This window comes from Scyliorhinus torazame, chromosome 16, assembly GCF_047496885.1.
Source record: "Scyliorhinus torazame isolate Kashiwa2021f chromosome 16, sScyTor2.1, whole genome shotgun sequence".
Classification (NCBI taxonomy): domain Eukaryota; kingdom Metazoa; phylum Chordata; class Chondrichthyes; order Carcharhiniformes; family Scyliorhinidae; genus Scyliorhinus; species Scyliorhinus torazame.
In genome coordinates this window covers 126,877,456-126,902,470 of record NC_092722.1, presented here as the reverse complement: position 1 = coordinate 126,902,470, position 25,015 = coordinate 126,877,456, and the positions used below count along the sequence as shown (strand labels likewise).

General features: G+C 44.0%; 1 protein-coding gene across 3 annotated transcripts in view; it reads right to left on the bottom strand.

Moving 5' to 3' along the window:
- rpp30 (ribonuclease P/MRP 30 subunit) overlaps positions 1–25,015 on the bottom strand; it is a 67,648-nt gene that overhangs the window by 23,690 nt on the left and 18,943 nt on the right. The window contains exons 5-7 of one of the 3 annotated variants that reach the window (XM_072479021.1): positions 23,720–23,794; positions 21,266–21,337; positions 17,249–17,338 (exon numbers count right to left, since the gene is read on the bottom strand). In XM_072479021.1, the coding sequence (XP_072335122.1) occupies positions 17,249–17,338; positions 21,266–21,337; positions 23,720–23,794 (237 nt within the window). The remainder of the gene's footprint in view (positions 1–17,248; positions 17,339–21,265; positions 21,338–23,719; positions 23,795–25,015) is intronic. The other 2 variants (XM_072479023.1, XM_072479022.1) reach the window with 2 other exon arrangements.

Below are 25,015 nucleotides of genomic sequence, written 5' to 3'. Positions count from 1 at the left end.
CACGGAGGGTGGCAAGGGTGCAGACTTCAATGCCCATCACCAAGAGCGGCTCGGTAGCACCACCACAGACCAAGCTGGCCGGGTCCTAAAGGACCTAGCTGCTAGACTTGGACTGCAGCAGATGGCGAGGGAATCAAGCAGGAAAAACATACTTGACCTCATCCTCACCAATCTGCCTGCTGCAGATGCATCTGTCCATGACAGCATTTGTAGAAGTGACCACCGCACAGTCCTTGTGGAGACAAAGTCCCGTCTTCACATCGTGTTGTGTGGCAATACCACCATGCTAACTGGGACAGACTTCGAACAGATCTCGCAACAAGACTGGGCATCCACGAGGTGCTGTGGGCCATCAGCAGCAGCAGAATTGTAATTTAACCACAAGCTGCAACCTCATGGCCCGGCATATCCCCCACACTACCATTACCACCAAGCCAGGGGATCAAACCTGGTTCATTGAAGAGTGCAGGAGAGCATGTCAGTAGCAACATCAGGCATACCGAAAAATGAGGTGTTAACTTGGTGAACCTACAACACAGGACTACTTGTGTGCCAAACAGCATAAGCAGCAAGTAATAGAACTAAGCGATTCCACAATGAACACATCAGATCCACGTTCTGTGGTCCTGCCACATCCAGCTGCGAATGGTGGTGGACAATGTCATAATATACACCAGTATATCATGGTGCAGACACACACACTGATGGACACACAGCAAGACCAATCAACACACACAACACCGCAGCCAATCACCAGTTACAGCACACTCACTATATAGACGGAGGGCAGCAGAGTTCCCGCTCATTCGGGATGCAGCCTCTCAGTAGGACAGAGCTTACAGCGTACAGCACAGTTCTTCACCATGTGCTGAGTGCATAGACTGGTTAGGACAGGCATAGGTCTTTAGTTTAATCTAACATCGTGTTAACCCACAGTGAAAGTATGTTCAACAGTTTCTAACTTAATAAAATAGTGTTGCACTATTTTAAGTGTTGGTGGCCTGTATGTGTTCCACGGATCGAGAGCACCAACACATCATGGTACCAGTAGTTGAGGGATGTTAGAACCTGTTAGACCTACCTGCAAGTGATCTGCCTTCCACCAGCATACAGCCATCCTGCAAAATGGACAGCGTCCGCCCGCCGCCACCGCATCACCGGTAACCTAGGGGCCAACTGGAAGATGTTCAAACAACGCTTCCAGCTCTACCTTGAAGCCACAGACCGGGAAGCTGCCTCAGACACCAGGAAGCTCGCTCTCTTCCTATCCACGGCCGGGGAACATGCCATCTACATTTTCAATTCTCTCACCTTTGCTGATGGTGAAGATAAATCAAAATTCAAGACGGTCCTCCTTAAGTTTGACAGTCACTGCGACATCGATGTGAATGAAAGTTTCGAGCGCTATGTATTCCAACAGCGTTTTCAGGGTAAGGGTGAACCCTTCCAGTCCTTTCTCACCCTTCCCGTACCAGCCTCCCCGAACAGGCGCCGGAATATGGCGACTAGGGGCTTTTCACAGTAACTTCATTGAAGCCTACTCGTGACAATAAGCGATTTTCATTTTCATTTAATTTCACCTCCACATCCTTGCGCAGTCCTGTAATTACGGGCCCACCTCCAACTCCATGATACGCGACCAGATCATTTTCGGTGTTCAGTCGGACCCCCTACGCCAGCAGCTCCTCAAGGTAAAGCAGCTCACCTTAGCGATTGCCATCGAGACCTATGTGCTACATGAACACGCCACTAGTCGATATTCCCACATCCAAGCGGCCGAAACGGCGCATCAAGGTCCCCATGAGGCAGAACGGGTCCAAGCAATCGAGCAACTCCAGAGCCTCAGCCTGGATGAAGGCGGCCATTTCGCACGCTTTTCGCCGGCTCCCGTTGTGCGCACCGAACGAGGGGACGGCGACGCTGATGAACGTACTGCGCAGGAGCGCACCACGTACGACCACACCGCGCAGTGGCGCAGCGAACGTACTGACACTACAACGTGCGGCAACTGTGGCTCCGCCCACTTAAAGCGGCAATGTCCTGCCAAATCCCAACGATGCCTGCGATGTGGCAAACTTGGCCACTATGCCGCTTTATGCAGATCAGCCTGCCAACTCTCGTTGCTCCAGCCAGCCTTGCAGGAATGTCCGGGCCATTCAACCCACAGTCGCAGTGCCCGATTCGGACCCGCTACCCGATATTGACACCAAAGACGCCTTTTCGAGTCGGTATCATTACAAAAAACAGGGTGTCCCCGAAGCAAAGAATCCAGCCTCTTTCGGTATACAGCATCGATCCGGACGATGAGTGGTGTGCCACCCTTACGGTCAACCAGAATTCGCCGCCCACCACAGAGACTAAATTTGTTAACCATTCAAATTTATGGACTCTCTGAATTGTTTCATTGCTTTGTTTGATCGTTTCCCTGGTTTGTATATATAGTGTTGATCTCGTTACTCTTGTTGCATACTGCTTCTCTGCACCAGACACCTTCCCATGTAAATAGCTTAGTTCTTATGTACATAGTCCTGTAAATATGTCTTCGCACCCCACATGTAGTTAGGAACATTCTCACCACGCATTATTTATTGCCACACATATACATTTTTTTAATAAAAGGGAGGGATGTCATAATATACACCAGTATATCATGGTGCAGACACACACACTGATGGACACACAGCAAGACCAATCAACACCCAACACTGCAGCCAATCACCAGTTACAGCACACTCACTATATAGACAGAGGGCAGCAGAGTTCCCGCTCATTCGGGATGCAGCCTCTCAGGACAGAGCTTACAGCGTACAGCACAGTTCTTCACCATGTGCTGAGTGCATAGACTGGTTAGGACAGGCATAGGTCTTTAGTTTAATCTAACATCGTGTTAACCCACAGTGAAAGTATGTTCAACAGTTTCTAACTTAATAAAATAGTGTATGTGTTCCACAGATCTGAGAGTTTGGCTCAAGATGGATTGGAACTTTATGGGAAAAACAAAATGTTAGATAAAGCTTTGTGAAGAAATGTCAAGACAGGCTTTCACAGGCTTCTGATAGCAAGCTGAGAAATGTCAAGACAGGCTTCTGATAACAAGCTGTAATTGTTGTTTTAGTACCAGACAAATTGCAGTAACGGCCTTGCGAAGGATTGCGCTAGGCTTGAAGATAATCATAAATTAACTAAAAGGCACAGATGGAATGCGAGGGAGCTGCCCCCAGAAATTAAACAAAAACTGTATAAGAACTGCTGTTAGATGTATTGACTTTGGCTTGCTGTTGTAACTCTCAAGAGATACAGTGGTCTTAGCCCCGGCCGAGAAATAAACATATGTTAAAGTAACGAGGTGTTCGACTGATCATTTCATCCGGACTGGCTGCAAAAGAATCCTCAGATCCAGAGCACCCAACACACGAGACAATTAAACAATTCTGGAGGAGGAGGCTCCACAAATATCCCCATCCTCAATGATGGAGGAGCCCAGCACATATGCGCAAAAGACAAGGCTGAGGCATTTGCAACAATATTCAGCCAGAAGTGCCAAGTGAATGATCCATCTTGGTCTCCTCCAGAGGTTCCCAGCATGACAAGAGGTAAGTCTTCAGCCAATACGATTCACTCCATGTGATATCAAGAAATGGCTGAAGACACTGGATACTGCAAAGGCCATGGGCCCTGACAATATCTTGGCAACAGTACTGAAGACTTGTGCTCCAGAACTTGTCGTGCCCCTAGCCAAGCTGTTCCAGTAGAACTACAACATCACCATCTACCCGATAATGTGGAAAATTGCCCAGGTGTGTCCTGTACCCAAGAAACAGGACAAATTCAACCCAGCCAATTATCACCGTATCAGTCTACACTCCATCATCAGCAAAGTGATGGAAGGAGTCATTAAGTGCTATCAAGCGGCACTTACTCAGGAATAACCTGCTCACGGACGCTCAGTTTGAGTTCAATCAGCTCCTGACCTCATTATAGCCTTGGTTCAAACATGGACAAAAGAGCTGAATGCAAGAGAGTGACTGCCCATGACAAAGGCAGCATTTTTTTGAAGAATAAAGGGATTAAGGGTTATGGTGTTCGGGCCGGAAAGTGGAGCTGAGTCCACAAAAGATCAGCCATGATCTCATTGAATGGCGGAGCAGGCTCGAGGGGCCAGATGGCCTACTCCTGCTCCTAGTTCTTATGTTCTTATTTGACTGAGTATGGCATCAAAGAGCCCTAGCTAAACTGGAGTCAATGGAATCTGGACCTGGAATACCTGACCGTGAAGTGCCGCCCATACTACCTTCCACGTGAGTTCAGTTCAGCCACTATCACAGCGGTCTACATCCCACCCCAGGCAGAAGTGAAGAAGGCGCTGGACAAACTACACAGTTATAAACAGCAATGAAATAGAACACCCGGAGGCCTTGTTCATCATGGCCGGAGACTTCAACAAGGCCAACCTCGAGCGTACTGACAAAATTTCACCAACACATCGCCTGTCCCATCAGGGGCGACAACACTCTCGACCACTGTTATAAAAAAACCAAGGGCATTCTATCCCCGACCGCATTTTGGAAAATCAGACCATAAAGACGGTGCTCCTTCTCACAGCATACAAACGGAAGAACTCCGACGTGACTGCTTGGAGTCAGTGGACTGGTCCACATTGAAGAACTCAGTTACCAACCTAAACGAGTACGCCACCACCTTTATCAGCAAACGTGTGGACGACTGCGTGCCAAAAAAAGTAGTACGTACGTTCCCCAATCCGACGCCATGGCTTAATTGAGAGATTGACTCCCTACAAAAGGCCAGGTCTGAGGCCTTCCAGTCAAGTGACCCTGACCTGTGCAAGAAATCCAGGTAAGATCTCCGCAAAGTCATCCGTGATGCCAAGAAACAATATCAGACCAAACTAGAGTCACAGACTAGCGTTGCAGACTCTCGTCAGTTGTGGCAAGGCCTAAACAACATAACGGCCTACAAAGTGAAGCTGAGCAGAATATCCAGCAGCAGCGCACCCCTCCCTGATGAATTCAATGCATTCTATTCTTGGCTCGAGCAGGAAACCTTTGTTCGACTGCCCCGCAGCCTCGGACACACCCATCGTCACAGCTTCCAAAGTCAAATCGGCCTTCCTGAAAGTGAACTCTCGGAAGGTGAAGGGTTCGGAAGGTGAAGGGTCCGGACGGGGTCCCTGGTCCTGCACTCAGATCCTGCACAGACCAGTTGGCAGGTGTGTTCGCAGACATCTTCAATCTCTCCCTACTCCTTTCCGAGGTCCCCACCTGCTTCAAGACCACCATCATACCGGTGCCAAAGAAGAACCACGCAACATGCCTCAATGACTACCGTCCAGTAGCCCTGACATCGATTGTAATAAAGTACTTTGAGAGGTTGGTCATGAGGCACATCAACATCCTCCCAGAATGCCTAGATCCACTGCAATTCGCATACCGCTACAATCGGTCCACAGCAGACGCCATCTCCCTGGCCCTACACTCATTCCTGGAGCATCTCGACAACAAGGACTCCTACATCGGACTCCTATTTAATGACTACAGCTTCGCATTCAACATCATAATCCCAGCCAAGTTCATATCAAAGCTCCAAAATCTAGGACTTGGCTCCTCATTCTGCAACTGGTTCCTCAACTTTCTGACCCATAGACCACAATCATTAAGAATAAACAACACCTCCTCCACGATAGCCCTCAATCCTGGGGCCCCGCATGGCTGCGTACTTAGCCCCCTACTATACTCCATATACACACACACACAATTGCGGGGCAAAATTTGGCCCCAATTCCATCTACAAGTTTGCTGGCGACATGACCGTAGTGGGTCGGATCTCAAACAATGATGACTCAGAATACAGGAGGGAGATAGAGAACCTAGTGGAGTGGTGCAACGACAGCAATCTCTCCCTCAATGCCAGCAAAACTAAAGAGCTGGTCATTGACTTCAGGAAACAAAGTACTGTACACACCCCTGTCTTCAACAACGGGGCCGAGGTGGAGATGGTTGACAGCTTCAAATTCCTAGGTGTGAACATCACCAAAAATCTGTCCTGGTCCACCCATGTCGATGCTACGATCAAGAAAGTACAACAGCACCTATGCTTCCTCAGGAAATTAAGGAAATTCAGCATGTCCACACTGACTCTTAACAACTTTTACAGGTGCACCATAGAAAGCATCCTATCTGGCTGCATCACAGCTAGTGTGGCAACTGCTCGGCCCAAGACTGCAAGCAACTTCAGAGAGTCGTGAATAACGCTCAGTCCATCACACGGAACCGCCTCCCATCCACTGACTCTATCTACACCTCTCGCTGCCGTGGGAAATTGGGCAGCACAATCAAAGACCCCTCCGACTCGGCTTACTCACCTCTTCCAATTTCTTCCATCGGGCAGGAGATACAAAAGTCTAAGAACACACGCACGAACAGATTCAAAAGTAGCTTCTTCCACTCTGTTACCAGACTCCTAAACGACCCTCTTATGGACTGATCCGATTAATACTACCCTCCTGTATGCTTCACCCGATGCCAGTGTCTATGTATTTACATTGTGTAACTTGTGATGCCCTATTATGTATTTTCTTTTCATCTACTAAATAATCTGTTTAAGCTGCGCACATAAAAATACTTTTCACTGTACCTCGGTACACATGACAAAAAACAAATCCAATCCAATCAGGGGGAAAACTCAGCTGGTTGGAGTCATACCTGGCACAAAGGAAGATCGTTATGGTGGTTGGAGGTCAATCATCTCAGCTCTAGGACATCACTGCAGGAGTTCCTCAGGGTAGTATCCTAGGCCCAACCACCTTCAGCTATTTCATCAATGACCTCCGTTCCATCATAAGGTCAGAAATGGGGATGTTCTCAGATGACTGCACAATGTTCAGCACCATTCGCGCCTCTTCAGATAATGAAGCAGTCCATGTCCAAATGCAGCAAGACCTGGACAATATCCAGGCTTGGGCTGACCAGTGGCGAGTTACATTCGCACCACACAAGTGGCAGGCATTGACCATCTCCTAGAAGAGAGGATCTAACTGCCACCCTTGACATTCAACGGTATCATCATTGCTGAATCCTCCACAACCAACATCCTGGAAGTGACTATTGATCAGAATCTGAACTAGACTAGCCATATTAATACTGTGGCTACCAGGACAGGTCAAAGGCTAGGAATCCTATGGAGGGTAACTCACCTCCTGACCCCCCAAAGTTGTCCACCATCTACAAGTACAAGTCAGGAGCGTAATGGAATACTCTCCACTTGTCTGGATGAGTGCAGCTCCAACAACACACAAGAAACTCGACACCATCCAGGACAAAGTGGTCCGCTTGATTGCTCCCCCTTCTACAAACATTCAAACCCTCTACAAATATTCAAACCCTCCACCACCGACTAACAGTGGCAGCCATGTGGACCATATATACAAGATGCACTGCAGTAACTCACCAAGGTTCCTTAGACAGCACCTGCCAAAGCCATAACCACTACCATCTAGAAGTACAAGAGCAGCAACCAGGGAACCCCACCACCTGGAGGTTCCCCTCCAAGTCACTCACCACCCTGACTTGGAAATATATCGCCGTTCCTTCACTGTCACTGGGGTAACATTCTGGAACTCCCTCCCTAACAGCATAGTGGGTGTAACTACACCCCAAGGACTGCAGCAGTTGAAGAAGGCACCTAGCTTTCTGAAAGGCAACTAGGGATGGCAATAAATGCTGGTCTAACCAGCGCCACCCACATCCCAAAAATGAATTTCAAAATACTTGAAAGCTGCAAATGGAGCAGTTGTTGAACTTCATTAAGGATGAATTTCAGCAGCTACCTAAGGAAATGCAGAACGACTGATCTAAGGCAATGAGGAGGGACCGAGCGCAACAGGCTATGTTGCGAGGATGCTGGCCAGGTTACTGGACGGGAGGTGCTGGACAAGGCCCCGGAGGTAGTTGAGGGCCAGGAATATTACTTTGGGAAACTGGAGGAGTATACGTCCCCCATGGCAATTGTGTGAACGAATGAGGTGAACTTGGGAGTATTTGGAGCTGTACAGGGGGAACGAGGCAAGAGTGCCTGTTGTACGCCGATGACTTATTATTGTTCGTGTTGGATCCGTTGGAAATTGACGGCAGAATCATGGGCTTACTGGAAAAGTTTGGGGAACCTCAAATTGAATGGAGGGGAAAGTGAGGTGTTTCCGATGAATGTGACGGGGCAGGAAGGAGAACCTGGGGGCTCGGCATTTAAGGTGGCAAGGGAGCGGTTTTGAGATCCAGGTAACGCATGAGTGGGCCACAATGCAAAGTTCAACCTGGTGTTGGTGAAGGAGATCAAGGGGGACCTTAAAAGGTGGGATATGCTGCACCTGACATTGAGGGGAGGGGGCAAGTGGCGAAGATGAACGTGCTGCCAAGATTTCGGTTTGTGTTTCAGTCCCTCCTGATTTTTTTCCCCAAGACCGTTTTTCAGAGCGTGGATGCGCTAGTTTTGGAATTTGTCTGATCAGGGAATATGTCGAGGATGAAGAGGGCTCTGGTGCGAAGGCAGAGGGGTGTTTCCGCTCCTGAAATGTTCCATTACTATTGGGTAGCGAATGTGGAAATATACACGGAGTTTGGTGGTGGAGTAAAAATCTGGAACCAGCGGAGGAGGCAAATTAAACTGGGTCACATGTCGGTGTTGACACGATTGTGTGGGAATCATGGGTTCAAGCCGAGGGAGAGGGATAGGATGATTAGGCGGTGAAGGGAGGGGGAGTTGGGGAGGGTCAGGGGAGCTGCAGGAGAGGTTTTAGTTGCCAAGAGAGAGAGAATTTAGGTACTGGCAGGTGCGGGCCTTTGCGCACAAGGAGCTGCCTCCGTTCCGTCAGGTACCGGAGTATACGCTTCTGGAGAAATTGCTGCTTCCTGAAAAGGTCGGGAATGGCAGGATTGGGGATATATATGGGTGGTCGGGGGAGCAGCGCAAGACAGCAATGAAAAGGATCTAACGGAAGTGGACGGAGGAGCTGGGGAGGGAGATAGGATGGGGACTTTGGTGTGAGTTAATGCGGTGAGTGAACTCAACCCCTCCTCCACAGGGTCCACATGACTCGGGCTCGGATGAGTTGTTTTTTTCCGGGGGTACCGACGGGTGTGAGAAGTATGGGAGGGGCTGGCGAATCATGCTCATCTGTTCCGAGGGTGAGAGGAATTGGGGAACTTTTGGGAGGCAGCATTTTGGACCTATGGTGGCGATTCTCTGGGTGTCAGAGGTGCCGGAGGGGTAGGGGGCCGATTGTCATGGCCTTCGCCTCTCTGATTGCCCAGCGACGGATACCTTTAAATTGGAGGTCGGCTACGCCACCAGGGGTCGGCATGGCTGGGGGATCTGTAAGAATTTCTCAGGTTGGAGAAAATCAAATGTTCCTTAAGGGGGTTAGAGGAGGGCTTCAAGCTTCGGTGGAGGCCATTTGTGGTTATATTTGACGAGTTGTTTGTCGTGGGGAGGGGGGATTAAAAGGGGAAAATGTACAAACTGCATACTTTGATTGGATGTTAAGCTTGTGTTATTTTGTTGAAAACTCCCAATTTTCCAAGTATAAGTGTTTCACAGATATAACTGCTCAATTCTATACAATTCTGATCTACTGGGTCTTCACTGTACCTTTGTCACAGCTATAACGACCATTTTATGCGTCAAGTGGCATTCAAACTGTGAGCCAAGCAATATTATGCATAAATTTAACTTAATTCCCTTGATTTTATATTTCATTCACTTCTATGTACAATTCAAACCCATTTCAAAACCAAACCAAACAGTATTACATTTCAACATACCAATTTTCAAATGGTGTTTCCCCTACCTTTTCAAAAATATGATTAAATGCAACTGCTGAAATACTAGGGCCATGTTTTGACACAGAACAAGTGTCAAATAGCAATTATATTTACAGAGATGTCGCACCAACTACATTTGCGAACAATCAATTTTCAATTTATTCAGGAATTTAGGACTTCAAGGACCCTTGGTTATATGAAGCTAAAGTCAAAAACACTTATGAAGCAGCTATTCAGGAGCAGAATGAGAGACGATCAGTCAAAATAATAAACAATCCTTATGCTCCTGACCTCAAATCCAAATTAAATGTTTATATTGGCCACCTTCATTTGGCCAATTAATCATAGCCATTTATTGATGCATCGAGACACTTTCTTGGCTTCAAGCACAGACACAAGGGGTTGTAAGCAAAAGAAATAAAATAATATACTGCAATTCAAGTAATGAGAGATTAGTCATGAACAATTAAAGAGTACTCAAATTGAAACATGGACAATTAGTTGAAATAGGGAGTGATAATGCAGGAGAAAAATGGATTTGTCATTTGTGTAGCAACAGCACCCTCTAAAGGAATATTTTCATATTGCTTTAATCTCTTACATGCACGTATAAATAAACCAGGGTACATGGAGCGCTTCACTTCCACTTGATTCAAACATTCCAATAAAGTAATCGTCATTCACACACACACACAAAAGATTTGCAGTTGTTTAAAACAATAGTGTATTGTAAAATGTAGGTCCTCACAAAGCTAACAGATTTACCATTATAACCACCCCTCCATTAACAACAAACACATTGTGCTGATTGGATCATTAGGGGGAATCATGTGGGCTGCAGGTCAATGATATAAAATGCAGCCAATGTAAAAAGTTGCAGTTACTTTAAGATGTCTGACACCATTGGTAGGGTACAACTTTAGAGTGTAAGAAATTGTACAATCTACATTGACAGATGGCTGTGGCAGCAAAAGCGCCCAGGAAAACTAAAACACTATTAAAGTCAGAATCTCAGAGATAGGGCTGATGTAGGTACAAGAGGTTGATATTTTTGGTAAATGAGCAGACCCCTTAAAATCTCCTTCTAGGATGTCCAACAATATGTTGCATAACAGATAAATGTCATTTCTCATGTGTGTGATAAGAGTTCACCATATCGAGTACATATACAAGTTAGGCATGGCCTGAATGTAGCTGTTTCAAGTGTAACATGACATGCCTGGACCACAATATTTTATTGCAACCAACTCTAACCTTGACTCTGGTGGTAGTTTTGGACGGTAGAAATGAAGATCCAAGGATAGGAAATGGTTAATGAGGTCAATAAGCACTGGGCTGACATGGCAGCACAGTAAAAATCCAGGTTTGGTGGAATTTATTTAATAGATCTCTGGAAATCAAATTTAGAAATGACTGCTAGTTAAAGTGGAATGAAACTACAGCATGTGATAAGATGAGGGCAGCAATCAGGTGTAGGGAGTTTGTGATCAAGTAGCAAAATTTTGGAAGACCCTAACCCTCCAGAGTGATCCTATATAGTTATTCTAGAAAGTTATATCCTAGATAGTGGAGCATCTCACTTCACAGATGCTGTCAGACCTACTGAAATTGTCCAGCATTTTCTGTTTTTGTTTCAGATCCCAGTATCCGCAGTAATTAGTTTTTATCTCGATAGTTAAAGCTAGTGCTAACAGAAAATGAGGGACAACAACTTTAAAAGGGGTCAAAACCTACTTTTGCACTGGTCAATCAGAAGGCAAGTGTGTTCGAACATATGATTCACTGATTCGAGATGTTGTAAATTAGTTCTTTTCCATCTACCCCATCTTAAAAACTTTGATCCAATCACCCATGACTATCTAAATGCCTCGGAATACAACCCTAGTTTATGTAATCACTCTTAATTTAACCCTTGGAGACCAGGTATCACCCTGGCACATCTTTTCTGTTCTCACTCCAAGGATAATATATTTTCCCAAGATAGGCTGACAAACAGCACTCGAGGTATAGTCTAATCAGAGCTCTGCATAGCTCAAATATGAATTCTATCTGTAATATTCTAGTGCTCATGATATAAAGACCAACGTTGAATTAGTCTTTGTGAATATTTTCTGTGCCTGTCCATGACATTTTAATGATCTATGTACCTGTGTCCAAAGTCTCTTTGGGCCTCCACTGTCTCTAGCTTTTCAACACCTAGAAAGTACCCTGCTCCACATTTTTTTCAGATCCAAAGTGGATGACTGCCTATGATCGACATTGAAATCCATTTGTCAGTTTTACCCCATTCACTTAATCTATCAATAACTGTATATTTGCATCTACATTGCGTAGAATGCCACCTATATGCGTCATTAACAAATCTGGACTTGGGTGAAAACCATATCAAAGTCATTTATGAACAGAGTGAACAGTTAAGGCTTCAACACAGATCCTCGTAGGACACAAGTTGCCAATCAGAATACTTGCCCATTATCTACTTTCTGTTGCCTGTTGTTCAGCCAATTTCCTAAACAGATCCAATAATTTGCCTTCAACCTTAGCTAAAGAGTCTCTTATCACGGACTTCATTCATCAAATGCCTCCTGGAGGTCCATATAAATATCCTTCATAGACATTTTTCGTCCCAGAACTGTTATTCACCACTTTAAAAAATTCAATCAGGTTCATCAGGCATGATTCACCTTTTAATAATAATAATAATAATAATAATACTAATAATCATTATTAGGTGTCACAAGTAGGTTACATTAACATTGCAATGAAGTTACTGTGAAAATCCCCTAGTCGCCACACTCCAGTGCCTGTTCGGATACACTGAGGAGGAATTCAGAATGTCCAATTCACCGAACAAGCACGTCTTTCTGGACTTATGGGAGGAAACCATAGCACCCGGGGGAAACCCACAGACGTGGGGAGAACGTGCAGACTCCACAGAGTGAAAGTGACAGTGACCTAAGCTGGGATTTGAACCCTGGTCCTTGGTGCTGTGAAGCAACAGTGCTAACCACTGTGCTACCGTGCCACTCCTTTACAAATCCATGCTAGGCCTCTTTTCAGGTGAAAAATTTCAAAACACCCTATCCTCAATTATAGACTCTAATAACTTCCAAACAACAGATAATATGCCAAGGTTCCTTCTTTCAGCTTTCTTAGTCCAAACAATAAACAGAAGAGCGGAATTCATGAGGTGAGAATGACTGCCAAGTTTTACATCGAGGCAGCATATGAGGTAGTGCGGCATCAAGAAGCCCAAGCAAAACTGGAGTAAATGGGAATTAGTGAGAAACCCCTCCACTGGTTGGAATCATATCTAGCACAAAGGAAGATGGTGATTGTACGGGGGGGTCAATCATCTCAGCTCCAGGACATTGTTGCAATTCCTCAGGGTAGTCTTCTAGGCCAGTTGCCAACTATCTTCAGCTTTTTCATCAAGGACCTTTCCTCCATTATAAAGGTATAAATGGGGATGTTCGCTGATGGTTGCACAATGTTCAGCACCATTCACGACTCTTCAGATACTGAAGCATTCCCAGCCCCAACGCAGCAAGACCTGGACAACATTCAGGCTTGGGTTGATAGATGGTAAGAAACATTTGTGCCACATAAGCGTCAGGCAGTGATCATTTCCAAAAAGAGAGAATTTAACCATAACATACAATGGTATTACTATCATTGATACCCCCACCATCAGCGTCCCTGGGGTTTTCATTGACCAGAATATGAACTGGACCAGCCTTATAAATACTGTGGCTACAAGAGCAGGCCAGAGGTTGGGAGTTGTGTGTCAAGTAACTCACCTTCGGATTCCTCAAAGCTTGTCCGCCATCTATAAGGGACAAGTCTAGAATGTGATGGAATACTCTTCTTTCTCCTGGATGAATGCAGCTCCAACAACACTCGATGAAGCAGCCTGCTGGATTGGCACCCCATCCACCAATTTCAACATTCACTGATGCAGTGGCATCAGTGTACACCATCTACAAGATGCAAAGCAGCAACTCACCAAGACTCTTTCCAAATGTACGACTGTTACCACCTAGAAGGACAAGGGCAGTAGACACATGGGAACATCACTACCTGCAAGTTCTCCTCCATCACACACCATCCAGGCTTGGGACTATATCATCATTCTTTCACTGTCACTGGATAAATGTCCTGGAACACACTTCCTAACTACACTGTGGGTGTACCTATAATGCATGGACTACAGCAGTTCAAGAAAGCAGCCTAGCCAACGATACCCGCATCCCCATAACAAATACATTTTCAAAAAACGAAGTGATCTTTAAAACTCTCCAATTTAAATAACAGTTTTCGAATCAAGAGTGCTTTGGAAGACTATAGCTAGGGCACCAGCTCTTACCCAATTCCTTTAAAAGCTTGCAATGGAAACCATTTGTCTTGAGGATATCATTCATAAATGCCATTATTTCCTTTCGGATTGTTAATTATTTATGCTAACTTTGGTGATTCCCTGATTCAATATTAGTTTCCTTGGGATATCCAGCATGCTGGTCTCTTCATGTATTCTAAATACTGACACAAAGCAGTTATTCAATATCTTTGAAATTTCCATAGGCAATATGACCATTATCAATCGCCAAGAGGCCCACATTGTTCCGGCCGCTCCCCTTTTCCTCATATAACAATGATTTTTGAGGTGATTTCAACATCCTCTGCAAGTATCTTTCCATACGCCTTTTTCTTTCTTTGTTGGGGTGCTGAAACCTGGCTAAGCTTCTAATGAGTAAAGGGATAAGCCAAGATGGAATATGCACTCATGGGTTATGCCACAGCCATAGTTAACGAAATGTGACATGTCAAGGTGACTTCAGACAAGCAATCACTGCAAGTGAGTTAGGTTTCAGTCACATTTATGCCATTAGTAAACTCAGCTAGAAACAAGTTACGACTGGAGGAGCCTAGCTCAAGACAGCGCTCTATAATTGGCCTCTAAAAATTCATTCAGGTAGCTCGAATCCTGCCATGGGAATTGACAGAAGCTAGGGCTGGAAGTGGAAAGGGGACAAGCTGGAGAAATTTACCCCTAGGAATTGTGAGAGTGAGATGTGCACAGAGCAAAGAGGTATTACAGCTTACAGGTCTACAAGAAAACTGGTTTCAGCGATTGTGCTGGGAGCTTCCTAGATGGGAGCAAAAAGCAGTGAACCTAGCCAAAGGTTGCTTAGGTGGAACAGAGTGCAAAGGGACAGGTTCACAGAGAATTGTTTAAAAAAGGGTGTGAAGATAAGCCCAGTAGCTATAAGCCACTAATTATAATTTTGGTAGTGATGCAGTTTTTAGAAACAATGATTTGGGATAAAATCAATAGTCACTTGGACAAATGCAGGTTAATTAAGGAAAGCTAATATGGATTTGTTAATCACAAATCATGTTGAACAAATCTGTTTTGCAATTTTTAACAAGAGTTGACGAGGGAATACTGTTGATGTGGCTTACATGACTGCCAAAAGACATCTGATTAAAATGCCTCACAACAGATGTGCAAAGTTTTAACCCATAGAATAAAAGGGACAGTAACATTATGAATATGAACAGGAAACAGGTGAGTGGTTGCTTTTTGGACTGGGAGAAGATTTATAGCGGAGAACCACAGGAATCAATGTTAGGGCCCCAGCCCTTCCTGATGGAGATTAATAGCCTAGGACTTGGGAGTTTGGGGCACAATTTAAAAATTTGCCGATACCACAATACTTGGAAGTACTGTGAACTGTGATAGAGTTAAACTTCAAAAGAACAGACCGGTGGGTAGAATGATTGTGGTGCACGCAAATCATTTAAAGGTAGCAGGGAAAGTTGAAAAGAACTCTGAAGGGTCATATGGATTGGAAACATCAACTTTCTTTCCCCAAAGATACTGTCTCCTGCTGAGGTTGTCTAGGATTATGTTTCTATTTCAGATTTCCAATGTCCAAAATATTTTGTTTATATTTTAGAAGTGATAATAATTTTTTTTAAAACACGGCTCAGCCTCAGTTAGAATGAAACATTTGAGTTCTGGGCACCACACTTTAGGAAGCATATGAAGTCATTAGAGAGGGGCAGAAAAGATTCACAAAAATGGTTCTAGACTTGAAGAACTTCAGTTACTTGGATAGATTGGAGAAGCTGAAATTGCTTTCCTTGGAAGAGAAGGTTGAGAAGAAATATGATGAGGTATTCAAAATCATGAGCGGTTTGCACAGTGTAAACAGGGAAAAGCAATTCCCATAGGTGGAAGGATCAGAACTGGAGCGCCCAGATTTAAGGTGATTAACAAAAGAATCAATGACAGCAATGTTGTTTTTTTTAAAAAAAAGCATTACACGGTTAGGATTGGAATGAACAGCATAAATGTGTGTTGGAGGCAGATCCAATCTTGGCATTCAAAAGGGAATTGGATCATTATCGGAAAAGAAAAATGGGGAAAGGAAAGCAGAGTGAGCCTAGGTGCTCTTGCAGAGAGCCAGCATGCATACAATGGGCAGAAAGGCCTCCTTCGGTGCTGCGACTATTCTAGAAAGGGGAAGGGAGTACAGAGTGGGACTAAAAGGCAGTGCAGCATTAGTACAGAATGATAAGGAATGAGTAGATGTGGAGGGACGTAGAATAGTAATGTGGTCTTATCGAGAAAATGTGAAATTCTTCAAATAGATATTGGATTGTAGACATTAGTTTGAAGTTACCTGATATATAAGCAAAATAGTAATTTAATATGAAAAAGCAATAGAATCTATGATTTACATCAAAATCTGTCAGCTAGCAAACGAGTAGCTGGGTAAACTTCAGAATGGATACGATTAGGATGCACCATTCCACAAATGGTGTTGAAATAACTCCAATTGGAACTGCTGGGTGCAATGGGCATTACTATCTGAGCATTTAACATGTCCAAACACCAATGAGCAGTTATTAAAAAAGGAAATGGAATGCTGAATTACACTGTTGGAAACGTGGATGACCAAGTCAAAGAAAACCATGCTAAAAATATATAGTTTGGGCGAGACCACACTCCGTATGATGTTCAATTTAGGTAACCAGGACCTGAAGGACACAATGAAGGTGCAGCAAAAAGGAGCCACAATGCTTGTTCTTCAGAAGTGAGGAAAGACTGGAGAATTTGGGGCTTTTCTGCATTGAAAATAAGTGACCATGAAGTCACCTAAGAAGAACTTAAGAGTAAATGGTACACAAGACAGAAAAGGTAAATCCTGAACACCAATTCAAATCAATCCATACTTCTTCCTTTGTTCACTTCTTGATTAGTTTTATTACTAGTTCTATCTTGGTTTGGACAAGTTGTGCCATATTTGACAGAATATTTTCTGATATTTTGTGGCTCTATTTTCTGTCACCAGAATTTTCACATAAAAATAGCCCTTTGGCAAATATTAAAGGTTTATAGTACTTACGCCATTGACAGAAGGCCGTCTGAAATGGAATGGTTGTTTTTCTATCACATTAATACAAATTAAGTCGATATCCAAGGTCATGCAAGCTACCTGTTAAGAAGTAAATTGTTAAGTCACAAAAACATTTGGTAAGAATGAGGTCCAAAATAGTTACGTTATACTTAATTAACTTTATTCTCTTCCGTTCTGCCACATTTAGAATAGAAATTTCATTTTGGAATGGGAATAAAAAGGACAGTACAAGGGATGCTTAGCTTTAAAAAAAACCCAAAAGTTATGATTTCATCAAGAACAGTATTGTCTTGCTTTTGTGATAACACATTCTTTAGGATGCTATTTCTCTTTTACTTATTTTCACTATGTTACTTCCACCCTTATTTGGGGTGTTGATCTATCTACGGTCAACCTTTCTTACTCATTGTTTGTCTCTACATGGGATGCTATGTATATTATTGATGCACTTAATTTGTTAACTTCTGTAAAATCAAGGGTTTAATGGGATCAGACAAGATCACACTTGGCTCGGAGCAGTTAGATCATGTACTCGAGAGGGAAGGAGAGGGAAAAGAAAGAAGGGAGGAGAAAACTTAGAGATGGGGAGTCATGGCGGGAGGGGAGGTGGCATCTGGTATAAGAGAGCCAGTAGAGGAGGCGGCCAGGATCTGGAATTACTCAAGGTGGATGCTGACAGAATTGTAATCTGTGGCTTCACACCACTCTGAAAGACAAAGATTCAGATGAGTGGTTCTTAGTAGATCTTGAAGGGGATGAGTATTATCGATCATCTGTGAGTGGGTGTGATGTGCAACCGATTGTTTGGAGGAGGTGGCAGTAGGGGTGGAGGGCGCAGTCGCAGGTGTCGCTGTTATTGATCCTGAATTCACTACTGGGGAATCGGGTGACTGGGATGCATGGGCATTCAAGATGAAAATCGGGCATGCATGGGCACTGTCAAGTGGCATTCAACCCGCTATCTGGGAGCTCAACTCAGTATCACAGATAGGTAAACTGGGCACCAGATAGAATAATCTACTTAGGTCACCTTGACCGCATTCATAGATGCTTGTAAAGTTGCACAATGCCCTGCTGTGCCTGGCCATATTAGTACAGAAATGACAGACATGTACAGATGCTGCAAACTGTAAAAGAAAAGAGGCTTAGATGCAAATTAAAGGTGGTAAGATGAGAAGGAATGTTTTGTGAATAGATGATTAAAAAAATTAAGAATACCCAATTCTTTTTTTCCTCAATTAAGGCACAATTTAGTGTGGCCAATCCACCTACCCTGCACATCTTTGGGTTATTGGGGGGGGGGGAAGAGAGGGGAGGGGGGGGGGGGGTGAAAGGCGTGACCCATGCAGACATGGGGAGAATGTGCAAATTCAACAGTGACCTGGGATCGAACCCGGGCCCTTGCCGCATGAGGCAGCAGTGCTGTTAACCACCTTGAATAGTTGATTTTTAAAAATAAGTTTATGAATTTTATTTAAGGGATTAGCAACCATTGTTCAGCTTTATTTTCAATGAATGAATTTTCTTAATTTACAAATAGGTAGCCTTGGTTTGAAAAGAAACACAATGACACATCTAAGGTGATCAAAACTAATCGGTTGACAGGCATATTCACTTGCCCTATGGACACATTGGACATTTTCTGTTACCCTATAAACCAGACATATAAAGATAAAAGTTGCATAAAGGTAGCAATTTGTAAAAACAAAATTTTAAGCAATATAGTACAATTATTCCTTATCCGTACAAGTAATTTCTAAACAAGGGGAAATAATTGATTTGGCAGCCCCAAAAATATAACTCACACTCGCAAAATGTAAAGAAATGTAGATATGTATTTTATTCAGAGACATGGCTAACTACGTAGAATAGAATCTCTAGAGTGCAGGAGGCCATTTGTCCATCGAGTCTGCACCGACCCTCCTAGGTTCACTCCCCCATCCCTGTAACTCCTCCTAACCTGCACATCTTTGGAAGGAAACCGGAGCACTTGGAGGAAACCCACGCCAGACACAAAGAGAACAGGTAACCTCTGGGGCCAGAATTTAACCCAGGTCCCTGGTTCTATGTGGCAGCAGTGCTAATGACTGTGTTATGGGCGAGGTGTTTTCAGAGCCCCAAAATGTATCATGGAGTTCAACCAACCTCTCCCTTTAATGCTATTGTTGCTTTTGAAGCACGCGGCTTGTTCTCCAGGTGTGATATTGTAATTATGGACACGTGGGTTTTTAAAATACAAAACAATGTTTATTCCATGAACTCAACTTAACCTCTTAAATAAACATTGGATCATTTAACACCCCTTACTTCAAAGATAACCCTGAAAATATTACAACACGAAATAATCCTTCAGTTATTCCTTTCAACATCCATGAGACTTAACACCTTTAAACAGAAACACATCAGGTTAAAGGCTTTACTATTATGAGTTTAAATCACCCAAATGATCCAGATAGTCTTTCATGGCAGAGATCACAGCAGATCCAGCTCACTGCAAAACACAGACACACCCCAAGCTCTTTTTTCAAACTGAAACTTCAAAATGGCTGAACTGAGCTCAGCTCCACCCACTCTCTGACATCACTGTTTTCTTAAAGGTACATTGCTTAAACATCCATTTGTTTTACTCTGGTTTGCCAGTCTTGGGTGCAAAATGGATGAACACATCATCAGATTTCCACTTGTAGCAGAGGAAAATTGTGCTTCAGTCTGTGGCAATATCACTATGCTAAAGCAACACTGAGGCAAGCCTGACTGCAGGTTCAGCAACAACCTCCCTCACTCCCATCAGAGGATCTAAGATATGGGCATGCAGTGAGAAGTTGCAGTTGGGAAAATGGCAAGCATTTTTACATCAGACTCTGGGCGCGATTCTCCGCTCCCGTGACTAAGTGCCCACCCCGTTGTAAATGCCGTTGAGGTTCACGACGGCGCGAAACGGCCCCGATCTCGACCTATTCAGGGCCCGAAAATGGGCTAGAATCAGGGCCGCGAGAAACTCGGGGGGGGGGGGGGGGGGGGTCGCAAAAGCAGCGTCGTCAGCGCGCGCCGGGCATTGGCGCCGCATGAAAGCGGCACCGCGTCATCCGCCGCGTAACTGGCATCACCCACGCATGCGTGGGTTGGCCGGCGCCAACCTGCACATGCGTGATTGCCGTCCTCCCCGAGGCTGCCCCGCAAGATGTCAGATTGATCTTGCTGTGCGCGGAGGAAAGGAGGCACCGATCGCAGGCCAGACCACTTTTGAGTCCTACCCCGGTGAAAGAACCCCCCTTGCCCCCCCCCCCCCCCCCACAGGCCGCCCCTCCCAACGTTCCCACGCTGTTCCCGCCAGCAGCGAATAGATGTGGATGACGCCGGCGGGAAGCCGTCGTTTTGGGCAGGCCGCTCAGCCCATCCGGGCCGGAGAATAGCGGGTGTAGCGCAGAATCGCCGTTTTAGGAGTCCCAGGCGATTCTCCGGCCTGCCCCGCGCAGAACTCGACGGGGCCGTTCTCGCCGCTTGGGTGAATCGCGGGAGTGCGTCGGACCGACGTCGCGGGGAAAAATGCCGCGCCTTGCGATTCTCCCAACCGGCGCGGGAGCAGAGAATCGCGCCCAATATCTTTGGGTATGGAGTTTCTTCTGGTTGCTCTTTTCACACAGCACCAAGAGGTCCAGCAGCTGCCAGTCATTACTACTGTTGCAGGACCGCCAGCTTTTTGATTCTAAGCCCTGCCAATGGGCCGCTCAATGCTGGAGGAACATCGAAGTCGATAAAGATCACCCATGCTAAAAAATATAGGCAGTTTCAGATTGTGTCAGACAGGGGACAACGGGAGAGGAAGGCAGAAAATTGGCTCTTTGTTTGTTCGTTGCATTGATCAGTTTTGCTGAAAAAAATATAATTTGTAGATACTGGTTTTAAATTTTATGCATCAATTAAACAGAAATACACAGCAAGATAATGGTTACATCCATAAATGGATACTAGTTAATTATACTCTTTCAAATCTAGTTCACTTACATGAAACAACTTTTCTGTTTTTGGCAACACGGCCACAATGTCATATGACCTGGTGTGTGGAGACGTGATTCTCTGTAACACAATAATTGCATTTTAATGATCAGAACATGATCTTTGTTCAAATGAAGTTTCAACAAATAAAAATAAAACCGGAATCTGGCTAATAACAGAATACGCTGGTTTGTCACTTTGTGGCAATGTGCTCGATTTATAGTGAAACTATACTTACTTTTCTGAGGCTACGTCTATGCCATACAGTAAGTTCCCGCTTATTGGCTCCTCATTTTAACATTGTTGCATTTTAATGTTGTTGATTGTTGATGGTTACAAGATTTGTTTTAATGTCCATTTTCTGCATGACCCAATTGGGCCATTTTGGAGTGGGCTCTCTTGCTCTCTCATGCCAACTTGAAACCTCTCCCTAAGACTGACCCTCTGCCTTGAGGCTTCTCCCAGTGCCCAACCTCTCGCTGAACCCCCACAGCCTGGTTCACCACTTCCCTCTCAAGATCCAGATCTGCTGGGTGGCACTGTGGCGCAGTAGTTAGCACTGCTGCCTCATGGCGCCGAGGACCCAGTTCTGCCCCGGGTCATGTCCGGGTGGAGTTTGCACATTCACCAGTGTCTGCGTGGGTCTCACCCCCACAACCAAAAGATGTGCAGGGTAAATGGATTGACCACGGTAAATTGCCCCTTAATTGGAAAAAATAAAAAAATAAATCCAGATCTGATGTCAAAGCTCGAGTGTTGTGAAAGTGTGGCCCCCATGATCCAGAAAGACCAAGCTGGGGCTATTATAATCCAAGTTTAAAAAATGGTTGTTGAAGCTGCTCTTCCTGCAATGCTGCTGAAAGCAGCAGTGGGTGCTTTCAAATAAAAACATGGTTTACAACAGCCCCAGCTGGCACTTGATGGACCCACAATTTCATAACCTGGGAACATCTTGAATGGAATGCAGTTTCAGGAGAAGGAGGCAGAGAGAGTGAGCTGGGGAGCAGTACGGTAACAGTGTGTTGGGCACATGGAGAGGTTGAGAATCGGGGGGGGGGGGGGGGATTACAGGCAAGTTGGAGGGCCAGGGATAGGGAGAAGCCATAAGTCGAAGGGCCAAGGGGGTACTGTACATTTTTATATGCATTTTATTTTAAAAGTTATTTCAAGTAGAAATTTAGCAATGCAAGTTTAGCACATGAGCTAAACAACTGGCTTGTAATGCAGAACAAGGCCAGCAGCACGGGTTCAATTCCCGTACCGGCCTCCCCGAACAGGCGCTGGAATGTGGTGACTAGGGGCTTTCCACAGTAACCTCATTGAAGCCTACTTGTGACAATAAGCAATTATTATTATTAAAGTATTCCAACTTACAATGTGTAATTTGTTTTCCCTAACATGCAAGGCCAGAGAGAACCTAACCTATGTTTCACAGAAAGTAATTTCACTGAAATGTTATGATTTTCAGGAATGTAGCCACAACTTTAAGTGAGGACTTACTTTATATTAAAAATAAGCATCACGAAAATGTATTTTCAACATATGCATGATTCCACATTTTAAAAATATATTCCAATCATTTATTGCTATCTATCCCCGACTATTTAGAGCTGCAGTTTCCTGTGACTGGCTAGATTTTGTACATATTTGACGAGTACCTGCAGTTAATATAAACAACCAAAGGGAAAAATGAAAAAACATTCTATGTATGACAAGATCATAAAGCTGTTCTTTTTATTTAGATTCATAACTTAATTGTCCACCACCCAAAGGAAATTCTCTTTATTTACTTAAAACTATTCAATGGAGTATTCCACATGTACACTAAAAGTACTCGGCTCTATCTCTATGGTTCCTCCCTTGACTCAAAAGATAGCTGCTGCTCTTTGCAACTACCTGTCCAATAATGAGAGCTGAGTGAGCAAAACATCGTTCCAGTTAAAAGTAGATTTTAAAAATGAAATCAACCTATTTGCGAACTTCTGACTGGTCTTCCATTGCGAATGAAACCCTAATCTACATAATTTTCATATATTCCTCTAATATTACACTCCATTCCTCCCTCAGCTCTCTTAAAACTACCACTCAACTGTTATCTGTGTCATCTCCCATCGTTGGACATGCATCTCACCTTTATTCAAACTTAATTGTCCTGCCATATGCTCAACATCGCTTTCAAACAATTCTGTAGCTTTCTGTTGCCCTCCAATAAGACAGCCCCTTACACAACCTCCATTTTTTTGTTTATTCTTGTGGCCTTTGTTCCACAATCAGCAGTTGCCCCTTTAAGCGTGTCTTCCGTTAATTTAGCCATAGAATCCCTACAGTGAAGAAGACCATTCAGCCCATCGCGTTTGCACTTACCCTCTGAAAGAGCACCCTATCCAAGCCCATTCCCCGCAACCCCATCCAAACCGCACATCTTTGGACACAAGCGATTAAAAATTAAGCACCAGTACTTACCAGATCATTGCAGTGAGCGGCATCAGAGACAATCACAGTAAGTCTTGTCAGAATTTTAATTGGTTTTGATTTCCCCTATTTAACAGAAATTTTATTAAACTCTTATCAGTTTCATTATTTCCTGTTCTGCATTTTAATCGCCATGGCAAAGTTTATTTGTCTTGGAGACTGAAACATTACTGTGCGGCAGACTTCAAGTTCAAAACTTTGTACAAGTCATTTGCAACATTACTGCAAGTCACCTCTTGAGAAAAAGGCAGGCACAATCATGCAAACTGTTCAGTGTTTAGAATACATTAGGGAAAACCTTAAATAAAACAGCATGTTGAGAATTCTTCAAGCTCTAAAACTGGCGATCATAATCAAGAATTTATCTCTTGACTAACTATATCAAAATTTTAAAAAAAAATTAATTTTTTTTTAAATATAGAGTATCCAATTCATTTTTCCAATTAAGGGGCAATTCAATGTGGCCAATCTGGCCTGCACATCTTTGACTTGTGGGGGAGAAACCCAGGCAAACACAGGGAGAATATGAAAACTCCAGATGGACATTGACCCAGAGCTGGGATCGAACCTGGGACCTCTGCGCAATGAGGCAGCACTGCGCCACCTTTGACTAACTACTTTGACTATAATCACTATCCTTTCTCCTAGATTGTTATCAAGGTCAAAATTAGACAGATTTTTCAAATAAGCTCTGATGAAAGGTCATAAAACTGAACATTTTTCAAACTTGACCTGTTGAGTATTTCCAGCATTTTTTGTTTTTATTTCAGATTTCCAACATCTGGATGATTTTGCTTTTGTATTTCAAATGCTTCTTGGATAGTGGTCTATACGATCTAGTTCTCAGAAACTGAGGTAGGTTGAATAGGTTTAGGAAGTATGCATCAATATTAGCTCAATAATCCGGTCACCCTGCAACTGCACACACACTCTTTTAGCAAGGTTCAACAATCACCAAAAACCTGAACAATTTCACTATCTATAACAAAAGGAGTGATAACTGACATTAGGAATCTGGATGCCAACATTTCACTAGGAAAATTTACTGAACCAGTGGGAAAATAGAAATAACATTTTGGAAAGATGAATATTATTTGCAATCACAAATATATTCACAAAGTGCCAACAAACTCATTATTACAAAACCTAATATCTATACATACACGCTGAATGCACCAGGCAAACCAACAAAATCAGGAATACATCTCAGCACAAATTCAAAAAATGTAAACTCATAAGTCATTGAAATATATTTGCATAGAAATGTCAAAAATGCTGAAAATCTGA